Source organism: Macrotis lagotis, chromosome X (genome assembly GCF_037893015.1).
Source record: "Macrotis lagotis isolate mMagLag1 chromosome X, bilby.v1.9.chrom.fasta, whole genome shotgun sequence".
Classification (NCBI taxonomy): domain Eukaryota; kingdom Metazoa; phylum Chordata; class Mammalia; order Peramelemorphia; family Peramelidae; genus Macrotis; species Macrotis lagotis.
Genome location: NC_133666.1, coordinates 520,829,165 through 520,841,388, shown reverse-complemented (window position 1 = coordinate 520,841,388; position 12,224 = coordinate 520,829,165). Strand labels below are relative to the sequence as shown.

Genomic DNA, 12,224 nt, shown 5'->3' with positions numbered 1-12,224 from the left:
GTTTGTCAATAAAATAGTTCAATTTCTTTTCATATAGGGTTTTAGTTTTTTGGTAGAGATCTGTGAATTCTCTCAGTGCTTTGTCTGTATTCAGAAATTTTAGAAAGTTTTCTGTTGTTTCCTGTGATATAGTGATTAAGAAATGATTATAAAATATGAAAATGGTTTTTTACAACAAAATATATTTTCCTAACAATTTTCAATATTCTCTACTTATATATACTGTATTTATTTTTATATTTCTATGTTTTTTCTTAGACAAAATAGAAGAAGCACAGAAAGAACTTAATGAGGCAGAAGATTCACAAAAAGGTGAGACTAATTCATGTGAGCACAGAAGAAATGATTGGTTAGATTCCACAGCATGACAATTTTTTAAAGTTTGTCCCTAAAACTGAAAATGGAAGTGCCTTAAAAATCATGTAATGATAACCCAAATTCAGGTATATGCTTCTGAATTTTGGGAGCCTGCAGAAGTTTGAAAATACAGCCATATAATTTGAAAAGTAAATTTTAGAAATCAGTTCCTATTTGAAAAACCCTCAGAAAAGAAGCTGATTTTTTTTAGGGTTTTTTTTTTTTGCAAGGCAGTGGGGTTAAGTTGCTTGCCCAAGGCCACACAGCTAGGTAATTATTGAGTGTCTGAGGTTGGATTTGAACTCAGGTACTCCTGACTCCAGGGCCAGTGCTCTATCCACTGCGCCACCCAGCTGCCCAAGAAGCTGATTTTTGAGGACAGGAATTGACTCTACTTTCAGGTGAATTGTATCCCTAGTACATATAGGAAATACCTGGTAAATGCTTGTTATATAATGATATTGGGAGAAACAAATCACTGTTTGAGCTTTCTTAATTTGACTACATGAGAAACCAATTGTTTTGTTTATTTTTTTGATGATACATTTCCCTGATGAAATCATCATCCCACTTTTCTTTCATATTATAGTCATGAGTTGTTTGGGACATTCTGTAGCCTGTTCAGTGTTTTTTGACTATTATAATAGTCTATATAATAGTCTACTATAATTTGAAGAATATTAGTGATAAATAGATAATTTGCTTTTAGGGAGGAGTTTGAGGCTATTAAAAGGTATTTTTGTTAGAGGCCACTTAGACTATTTTTCTGTTCTGTTCTAGGCCTAGTTCCTTTGTCCATCTTGTCATGTTTGTTCTTAAGCTCTTTGTTTTTTTCTGCATTCATAATTAGGTCAAACTCTTAAAATCTCCTTTTGGAGTATATGCATTGTTTCTAGCCTCAAGGAGATGTACGTTGAAATCCAAGGCACTTGGAGGACTTTTTCATCTTATGGAATCTCCTTGTATTTGGACTCTGTTTTATGTATTCTCCATTATAGGCAAAAACCTTTTTTTCATGTTTAAAATTTTATTAATAGGTAGAGGACTAAAAACATATTTCTTTTTGAATCTATTCAAGAATCTTAAATGAGCTTAATACATGTATGGGATGTATTTTGTTGGAGAAGAGCCTTTCCACTGCATTTTACTCTGTTGAAACAAATAATTTTTTAAAATTGACACCAGATAAAATGGCTTTTTTATTTTGAACTGTCAAGTATTTGTCTGCAAATGATCTCCCTTCTCATGTTTCCATCAAGTATTCCTCTGTGTTGATAATTTTAATAAAGATTTTGTCAGAGACAAGAAATATAGCATCATAGGTGAGCATCTATTATATCACTTTAAATAGTGATCTTCTTTTTGTCAGTCTCCTTGCAAATAATCACTAGGTATCACTAGGCAAATTATATTAATTATAGGTTTTATTTTATGATTTATGTGTTTCTCCTATAGAGAGTTTAGATTCCCTTTTCTTTTGAAATAATTTTCTTTTACTTAACCTTGCACTTAAGAGACCAAATGAAGAATGTTTTCATTTACAAAGTGGAACAAAAAATAAGATGATTGTACATAAAACAGAGGCCTTCTGTTCTTGAATATTTTTCTTTTGAAAAAAATATATGAAACTCAATGTTTATTTTTATTTTTTATTTTATATTATTACAATAATCTTGTTATGAGAGAAAACATAAATTCCCCTCCCCCCAAGAAGATGAGAAACTTCAAGAACAGTGAGAGAGAAAAATAACATACTTCAGTCTTTGTTTAGATTCCAATGGCTCTGTCTCTGGGGTGAGTTGCCTTCTTTATTATAAGTCCGCCAGAGAAATTACTTCAATATTTCTCCCACAGTTGCTATTACAAGTTGTATTTTCCTCCACTCTGTTCCTTCCCACTCTCATTTATTCTATTTTCTCGCTCTCCTTTCATCCTGTCCCTGTCCCTGTCCAAAAGTGTGTTGTTTCTGAGTACCTTCTCCCACAATCTTCCCTCTCTTCTATCATCTATTCCCCCCTTCTCTCCCCTTATTCCATCCCTTTCTTCTCATTTTTCTCTAGGGTAAGATAGATTTCTATACCCTATTATGTGTGTATGTTATTTCCTGTCTGAGCCATTTCTGATGAAATGAAGGCTTACTCATCTGCCCTCACCTTCTCCCATTTCATGCCATTGAAAAAACTTTTCCCTGACTCTTATGTGAAATATCGTAGCCCCTTCTTTCTCTCATTTCTCTTCCTCCCAGTACTTTCCTTTATCACCCATTGACTCCATCTTTTTACTATATTATACTATTATATTCCACTCCTTCCTGTACCCTGTATATATATGCTCCTTCTAACAACTCTTATAAATGAGAATGTTCATATGAGTTATCAATATCTTCTTCCCATGCAGGAATACAAACAGTTCAATATCATTAAGTTCCTTATTGTTATTCCTTCTTCTCCACCCCCGTATGGTTCATAGAGTCCTGTACTTGGAGAACAAACTGTCTGTTCAGCTCTGGTTGTTTCAGTAGGAAAGTTTGAAAGTCCCCTGTTTCATTGAAAGTCCATCTTTTCTCCCTGAAAGCGGATGCTCAGTTTCACTGGGTAGTTGATTCTCAGATGTAAACCAGAATATCATATTCCAATCCCTAAGAACCCTTAATGTAGATGCTGCCACATCCTGTGTATAGAGCCATGGTAGTTGAATTGTTTGTTTCTGGCAGCTTTTAGTAATTTCTTTTTGACTTGGGAGTTTTGGAATTTGGCTAGAATATTCCTGGAAGTTTTTTCTTTTGAGATCTCTTTCAGGAGGTGACTGGTGAATTCCCTCCATTTCTGTTTTACCCTCTGCTTTTTAGTATCTCAGGGCAATTTTGCTGTATTATTTCTTGAAAAATGAAGTCTAGGCTCTTTTCCTGGTTATGACTTTCAGGTAGCCCAATGATTTTTAAATTATTTTTCCTGGATTTGTTTTTGAGGTTGGTTATTTTTCCGAGATATTTCACATTTTCTTCTAATTTTTGGCTTTTTTGGAAGAGTTTTTATTTCTTTCTGATTTCTTGCAAATGTCATCAGCTTCCTTAATTCCATTCTTCATTTGAAGGAGTTATTTTCTTCAGAGAGCTTTTTTATCTCCTTTTCCAGCTGGCCAATTCTGCTTTTTATGGCATTCTTCTTCTCATTTGCCTTTTATTTTGCTTTTTTTTCCATTTGGCCTAAACTGGTTTTTAACATATTTTCTTCAGTGTTTCTTTGAATTTCTTTCACCAAACTGATGATTTGGTTTTCATGATTTATCTCATCGCTCTCATTTCTCCTCCCAATTTTTCCTCCATCTCCCTTCATTGCTTTTCAAAGTCTTTTTTTGAGCTCATCCATAGCCTGAGCCCACTTTCTATTTCTCTTAGAGGCTTTGGATACAAAAGCTTTGAGTTTGTCATTTTCTGAATCTTCCATGGGACCAAAGTAATTTTCTATGTTCAGATTCTTCTTTGTCTTTTGTTTGCTCATCTCCTCAACCTAAGACTAATTTGCCATACTTTATTCCTCCAAGGTCTTATGCTCTCTTGCTTGTGCATTTGATATGTAGATTCCCACAGGTGCTCCCCTCTGTCCTGGAACTGTGAGGAGGATCCCTGCTCAGATTTCTTAGTATGGAAGCTCAAACTGCAACCTGGATCTGAGTGTGAGCAAACAGCAGAGTCCTGCCCCAGTGAGAACAGAGAGATTTCTGCAATCTCCCCCTACCCCCCTTACTGTCTGTGGGCTGGCTTCCCCGATTCCTGCTGCAGGACTGTTTTGAGCCCAGTGCTCCTGCACTCTGGCAGCATAGTTCTTTCACTGCCCATTCAAGCTGCTCCTGGTGATCCCTGGGCTGCACTGCGACCTTTTCCAATCCCCTGGTCCAGGTGAAACACACCTTTCCTGTGGAACTTCTAAGTTGTCTCGGACTGGGAAATTGTATCACTCAGTCTTTCTGTGAGTTCTACCCATCTAAATTTTGGCTAGAGTCATAATTTGATGACTTGTGGAGTTTTTTGGGGAAGGAATTTCAGGGAAATTCTGCCTTCATGCTGCCATCCTGGCTCCGCCCCAAATTCAGTTTGTTTTTTAAAATGGCTTTATCTGTATTTTCTTTTCAATTTCTTCTCATTTACATTCTTTTCTTTCTTTTGTTTTGACAACTTCCCAAAATAATACTCCCTCACTTGAGAAAAAGAAAAATGAAAATTTTATAGTAATTCGTCAAGTCAAACAAATACTGTTGACTGTTTTTAAAAATGTACCAGGAGTCCATCATCTCTCTGTCAGGAAGTGGGTAGCTTGTTGTATCAGTGGTCTTTTGGTCATTGTTCAAAGTTCCAAAGTCTTTCAAAATTATTTTATTTCACAATGTTGTTGTTATTGTAATTGCTCTTCAGTCTCTCTTCACTTTATTCTGGATCAAATCATATAGATCTCAAGTTTTAGGGAAACTATTCATTCTATCATTTCTTATGATTCATAGACCATAATTTGTTCATCCATTTCCCAATTGAGATGCTTGGTTTTTAGTTCTTTACTACAAGAAAAAGAGATGCTATAAATGGTTTTATGCATTTGAGTTGTTCTTCTCTTTCTTTGCTTCTTAGTCGTTAGAAACTTACTACTGATAATCCTGGGTCAAGGATTATATACAGTTTTGTGACTTTTGGGGTATAGTTCCAAATTGCTTTCCAGAATATCCAGTTCAGTTTTCTTGCTTTGTTTCCTACTGCTCTTTGCTTTTTTTAAAAAAAAGATATAAAATTAGTTCTTTTGTCATAAAAATTATTTTAAATTAGTAATAGTAAGTTTTTGGCTCTCATTGTTAATATGAATAAGATGCTAGGAATTATTTTTCACTTTTGTCTGAATTTCTTTCGTAGGAAGAGACCTATGATCATGATTAAAGTTATCAGCACTGTAGTAGGAAGTAAAATGAAAGAAATCTAAACAGCATAGAAGCAAAAATGTTCCACTTCTGGTGCCAGAACCATGGCACATAAAATTGTTTGTTGTAGAGTAGTTAGGTAGGGAGAAGATGAAGAAGGGTCTACAAGGAAGAAGGATCTCCAAAAGGTGAGTGAAAGTAGAAATCCAATAAATAGGACATAAAACTTGGAAGGTCAGGCAAGAAAGGATCTTTTTCATATCCAGTCATTTGTCAAACCTTGCCATTTCTACTTTCATACTTCCCCTGAATTTTATCTTTTTGAGTTTTCTGATAGTGGCCTTACTCATCTTCCATATTAATAATTTTATAATTATCTTTAATTCTTCTCTCTATAGTCTATACCTAATCTCTTTTTAGGTCCTGTTAATTCTTCCTGAAAATTACTTTTTTTACTTTTGTTCTTTCATACTGTATCCATCTTGGTTTCAATTTTCATTTCTTCTTTCCATGACCATTTTAATTAGCCTTCTAACCAGTTTTTCCTCCTAGGTGGTTTCTTACCTTTCAGATATAGCTATATAATTTTTCTAGTTCAGCACTCTTATCATGTCACAACTAATAACAAAAAAAATAATCATTTATGGGTTTATTATTGGGAACACTGAATGAATTTAAACATTTTATCTAATCATATCTTTATGGCCTGGTTCTAATCTATGTTTCCAAATTTATCACAGGCAAATCTTCTTTATATAGTTAATTTTTCAATCAAATTGAATCACTCTCTGGCACACACTTCATAATATCCTCTTATATTTCTGTTCCTCTGCACAATCAGAATATCATGACCGGAATGGATACATTTCCTGAAATCCCTGCCATCTGAAGAACCTTCTTTCAAAGCCCAACTGAGTTTCAGCATCTCACTTGAGCATTTCCTTGATTACATTGTCTATTTAAAAAAATAATTTTTCCTTCCTAAGTTTTCCCAGAGCATTTTGGACCACTCCTTTGCACTTGACATTCATTCGTAAATCGTAGTTATTTGGGTACTTGTTAATTCCAATTTCAGCTGATAGGATCAGATTTGGGTTTTTTATTACTATAATTGTGAGTTGACAGCAGTGTCAACCTGCAAATTATCCTGGGGATAAGGTAGAATTGGGAAAGGAGCCAGATTTTAGGAAATAAACACTTGGGTTTTCTTAAATGTTACTAGTTCATTGTTTAAAAGACTGTATTTCGTGATGTCCTAAAATTAAGGTGTGCCTTATCATAAATAGTACTTTGGATTTAGGATCTAGGGGGAATAATAAAGAGGCAATTTAATGTTATTTAAACACCCAGTATAGATGAGTTTAAAAGGTAGACTGTCAAGTCTAGAAATTTTTGTAATGTTAGAAATATTAGAGATCTAAAGATCATTGTTTCAGCTTTGGGGGAAAGTTTCCTTAATGATAACATAGCAATAATAATAGCTGACATATATATTGTGCTTTGCAATTTACAAAGCATTGTGAATGCATTATTTCTTATTATCCTTACAACAACTCTGGGAGGCAGGATTTTACAGATGAGAAAGTGATAGCTGATTTAATTAATTCATATTGGGTATCTTTGAAAGATAAATTTTTAGCTCATCCATAATCAGTTTTTTTCCCATTTAAAAACATTTAACTTTATTTCTTTTATTCTTCCTTTTGTATTTTTTATTTCTCCTTTTCAATCCCCATTCAAGATAATTCTCTTTTAGCTGAACATAATAATTGAAGGTGGTGCCATCTGTCTTGGACTAGAGGAGAAACAGAAATGCTCAGTATTTGTTAAATTTTAATGGGTCCTGCAGCTAAAATGGATTATTTACAAAGAGAGAGCAAAAAGCAGTTTTAATTTTATTATTTTTATATCATTCTATTATATTCATGTCCCCAGTTTTGTTAAAAAAAGAGAAAGTGGGTGTTGTATTAATGGCTGAGATAGTTAGCTCTGACAAATATTTTTAAAAAAGCTAAGAAGTTTTATTTTTGCCAGTTTTCTGTTGGATTCATGAATGAATGTTAAAAAATCAAAAATGTTTTTGAACTTTTCCATTTTTTAAGGAATTCACATTAGTGTTTCTTTTATATGAATCAGTGATATAACTTAATGGATAAGGAGAATCCATTATTTAGGGTTTATACCTTTTTTCCTGTTCAGCTCATTATTAGCAGTAAAATGAGATCCCTAAAAATTTAATGCCATTCTCATGATCATTCATAGAAGAGAGAAGTCAGTAGGGGAATAGACTAAAATAAGATATTAAGTAGGGAGAAGATGAAAGGGTACTTTTTAGAAAAATTGTTTTTCCCTAATTGCATTCTCAATATTAACTAAAAAATTCAATTCCACATTCGCCCCCTCCTTTTTCTGCTCCTTCCATTCTTTTTCTTTTTAATTGATACTTTATTTTATTTTTCCAATTACATAGTATGACTTTTTTTTTTTTTTAGTTTTTGTAAGGCAGTGGGGATAAGTGGCTTGCCCAAGGCACCACAGCTAGGTAATTATTAAGTGTCTGAGGCTGGATTTGAACTCAGGTACTCCTGATTCCAGGGCTGGTGCTCTATCCACTGCACCACCTAGCCACACAGTATGAAAGTTTTTCAACATTCATCTACATGAATAATAATATTTATTAGTTGCATAATTTCCTTCCACCCTTCCTTCCCACACCCCTCCCCTCAGTAGTGAACAGTCTGGTGAACATTGTACATGTACATTTGTGTTTATTTTGTTTACAGATTAGTATGAGGAATTAGGTCTAGGGAAAAGAAAGAAAACTATAAGATAGGAAGGAAAAATATAAAAGAAATTTTTTAAAAATTGCATACAGTGTTTATTCAGATTCTGTGAGGTTTATTTGTTTATTTTTCTTCCTCTAGATGTGGATAACATTGTCCATAATAGGTTTCCTAGATTTGTCCATACAGATCTCTGAACTATTGAGATGAGTTGCATTCAACAAGGTTGATCAACTCACAATACTGTTGTTAATGTGTACACTGTTCCCTTGGTTCTGCTCCCTTCTCTCAGCATTAGTTTCTCTTAATTCTTTCATGCTTTTCTAGAGTTCAACCATTCATGTTTTCTTATAAAATCATAGTACTCCATAACATTCATGTACCATAACTTTTTTCGTCCTTCCCCAATTGATAAGCATCCCCTCAATTTCCATTTATTTGCCACTACAATAAGAGTTACTTTGAATATTTTGGAACATGTGGGACTTTGCCCATTTTTTATGATTTCTTTTGGATATAGTATTTGTATTGCTGAATCAAAGGGTATGATCGGTTTTATTTGCAGTTCCATATTGCTGTATTAGTTCACAACTCCATAAACAATGCATTAGTGTCTCAGTCCTCCCTCAACCTCTCTAAGATTGATTGGTTTCCCTTTTTTGTCATATTGTCATATTGTCAACCAATACGATAGGTGAGGTGGTACTTCAGAGTTCTTTAAATTTGCATTTCTATAATCAGTAATGTTTTAGAATAATTTTCATATGATTTTATACATATATCGAGACACATAATCATATATGTGTGTGTGTATTTATCTTTAATTTCTTCATTTGAAAACTGCATGTTCATATCCCTTTGACCCATTTATCACTTTGAGAATGACATAAAACATTATAAATGTGATTCAATTTTCTAATATTTTAGAAATGAAACTTTTATCAGAACCTTTAGCTGTGAAAATTATTTTCCAGCTTTCTGTTTTCCTTCTAATCTTGGCAGAATTGATTTTATTAGTGCAAAAACTTTTTAATGTAGTCAAAATCATTCATTTTGCAGTTTATACTGTACTGCTTATTGTTTGGTCAAAATTTTCTCCCCTTTCCATGGATCTGACAGAGTATTTCATGATCGGTTAATTTACTGCCCTTTATGTCTAAATCCTAAACTGATTTTGATCTTATTTTTGTACAGAGTGTGGTATGTGGGTCTATGCCTAGTTTTTGTCATACTATTATCCAGTTTTTTCAACAATTTTTTTTCAAAAGTGAGTTCTTATTGCAGAAATTAATGTCTTTTGGCTTATCAAGTAGTCATTTACTACAGTTTCTTCTGTACCTATCCTAATCCACTGGTCCATTACTCTATTTCTTAACCTGTACCAAGTAGTTTTGATGACTGCCACTTTTTAGTATTGTTTTAGATTTGGTAGACCAAGGTCACCGTCCTTTACATTTTTTTCCATCAATTCCCTTGAACTTCTTGACTTTTTACTGCTCCAGATGAATTTTGTTACAATTTTTTTATCTTTTAATGGTTTATTTATTTTCACATTATTACAATAATCTTGTTTTGAAAGTAAACATAAACCTTAAATCCTCCCCCAAAAGAAAGAGAAACCTCATGAGAAATGAAGTAAAAGAAAAAGTGTACTTCAGTCTGTGTTCAGATACCATGGGTCTGTCTCTGGGATGGGTTGCATTCTTTATCATAAATCTATCAGAGAAGTTGCTTCATTGTTTTTTCCATAGTTGCTATTGTTAACTGTATTTCTCTCCATTCTATTCCTCCCCACTTCCATTTATTCTATTCTTTCTCTCTCCTTTCACCCTGTCCCTTCTCAGAAGTTGCATCTGTCTACCCTCTCCCATAATCTTTTCTGTCTTTATCACCTACTCCCCTCTCTCTCTGACCCCTTCTCCCATCCCTTTCCTCTTCTTTTTCCTCTAGGATGAGATAGATTTCTATACCCTATTGAATTTGTATATTATTTCCTCTGACCCATTTCTGATGAGAATAAAGATTCACTCATCCCCCGCACCTTCCCCCATTCCACTCCATTGAAAAAGCTTTTTCTTGATTCTTATGTGAAATATCTTAGCCCATTTTACCTCTCCATTCTCTTTTCCCCTGTACTTTCCTTTATCACCCATTGACTCCATCTTTATTCTATATTATTCAATCATATTCAGCTCCCTCCTGTACCTTATGTATATAAGGTCTTTCTAACTACTCTTATAAATGAGAATGTTTTGGGGCGGCTAGGTGGCGTAGTGGATAAAGCACCGGCCTTGGAGTCAGGAGTACCTGGGTTCAAATCCAGTCTCAGACACTTAATAATTACCTAGCTGTGTGGCCTTGGGCAAGCCACTTAACCCCATTTGCCTTGCAAAAACCTAAAAAAAAAATAAAAAATAAATGAGAATGTTCATATCAGTTTATCAGTATCTTCTTCCCATGTAGGAATACATATAGTTCAACATTAAATCCCTCATAATTAGACTTTACTTTCCACTTGGAGATCAGACTTTCTGTTTAGCTCTGGTTGTTTCAACAGGAAATTTTGAAAGTACTCTGTCATTGAAAATTCATCTTTTCTCTTGAAAGATGATGTTCAGTTTTGATGGATAGTTGATTCTCAGTTATAATCCAAGCTCTCTTGCCTTCTGGAATATCAATGTCATATTCCAAGCCTTTCGACCCCCTTAATGTAGATACTACCATCCTGTGTAATCTTGACTGTAGCACCATGGTAGTTGAATTGTTTCTTTCTGGCTACTTGCAGTAGTTTCTCTTTAATTTGAGAGTTTGGGAATTCGACTATAACATTCCTGGGAGATTTTGGGGAGTGGGGCATCTCTTTCAGGAGGCGATAGGTGAATCCCTCACTTTCTGTTTTCCCTCTGCTTGTAGGATCTTGGGCAGTTTTGCTCGATTATTTCTTGAAAAATGAAGGCTAGGCTTTTTTTTGCTGGTCATGACTTTCAGGTAGTCAAGTAATTTTTTATGATTTCTCCTGGATCTTTTTTCCAGGTCAGTTGTTTTTCCAATGAAATATTTCACATTTTCTTCTAGTTTTTTCATTCTTTTGGTTTTGTTTTATTGTTTCTTGATTTCTTGTAAAGTCATTAGCTTCCTTTAGCTCCGTTCTGTATTTGAAGTAGTTATTTTCTTCAGAGAACTTTTTTATCTTTTTTTTTTTTCCAATTGGCCAATTCTGCTTTTTAAGGCATTCTTCTCATTTGCCTTGTGGACTGCTTTTTCCATTAAGCTGATTTTTAACATACTATTTTCTTTGGTGTAATTTTTTTGTAAGTACTTCACCAAGTTGCTGACTTGGTTTTCATGATTTTCCTGAATTGCTCTCATTTTCCAGTTTTTCCTTTACTTCCCGTATTTGCTTTTCAAAGTCTTTCTGAGCTCTTCTATAGCCTGAGACCATTCCTTATTTTTTTTTGTTTTTGTTGTCTTTGAATCAAGATTTGACCTTGCCATCTTCTGAGTGTGTATTTTGATCCTCCATGGCATCAAAGTAATTTTTTGTGGTCAGATTCTTCTTTTTTTTGGTTGTTTCCTTATTTCCTCAGTCTATGAATGATGGTTTTTGGGACAGCCCCCCCACCTTAATTCTTCCAATGTCTTATAAGAGGCTCTGATTGCTCTGCTGGCCTGTGCTCTGATCTGTGATCAGAAGTACTCCCCTCTGCCCTGGAGCTGTGAGGAGGGTCTCTGCCCCTCTATGGTAGTATGGATTGCAGAGTGCAACCTGGATCTGAGTATAGGCAAAGCAGCAGAAAGACCTTTGCAGTCTCTCCCCACCCCCTTACTGTCTGTGGGCTGAATGCCCTGAAAGCAGCTGCTGGATTGCTTCAAAGGTTCCTGTGGATGCCCTGAGGTCAATGCTGGGCTGGACTTGGTGCTCTCACTCTTGTAGCACAAAGTTATTCCCCCACCCCCAACCCCAATCCCAGCCCTCCAAGCTGTCCCCAGTGATCCCTGGGACAAGATGACTAAAAAGCTCTCCCATTGCCACTGACCCAGGTCCTCCAGGGACCCAGGAATCCTGCAAGCTGTTCCTGCAAGACTGGAGCTGGTTTGTTCCTGTAACTTGTACTGTGCTGCAGTTTTTTCTAGTCCAGCAGATCTATCAAATTGTCTCAGACTGGGAAATTGTTTCACTCA

The 12,224-nt window shown here is 34.8% G+C and overlaps 1 protein-coding gene across 5 annotated transcripts in view; it reads left to right on the top strand.

Moving 5' to 3' along the window:
- HIVEP1 (HIVEP zinc finger 1) overlaps nt 1-12,224 on the top strand; it is a 195,637-nt gene that overhangs the window by 106,452 nt on the left and 76,961 nt on the right. For 4 of the 5 annotated variants that reach the window (XM_074207820.1, XM_074207821.1, XM_074207824.1 and 1 more), the window contains one exon: nt 259-312. The exons of the other annotated variant lie outside the window; for it this stretch is intronic. In XM_074207820.1, the coding sequence (XP_074063921.1) occupies nt 259-312 (54 nt within the window). The remainder of the gene's footprint in view (nt 1-258; nt 313-12,224) is intronic. 5 annotated transcript variants of the gene reach the window in all.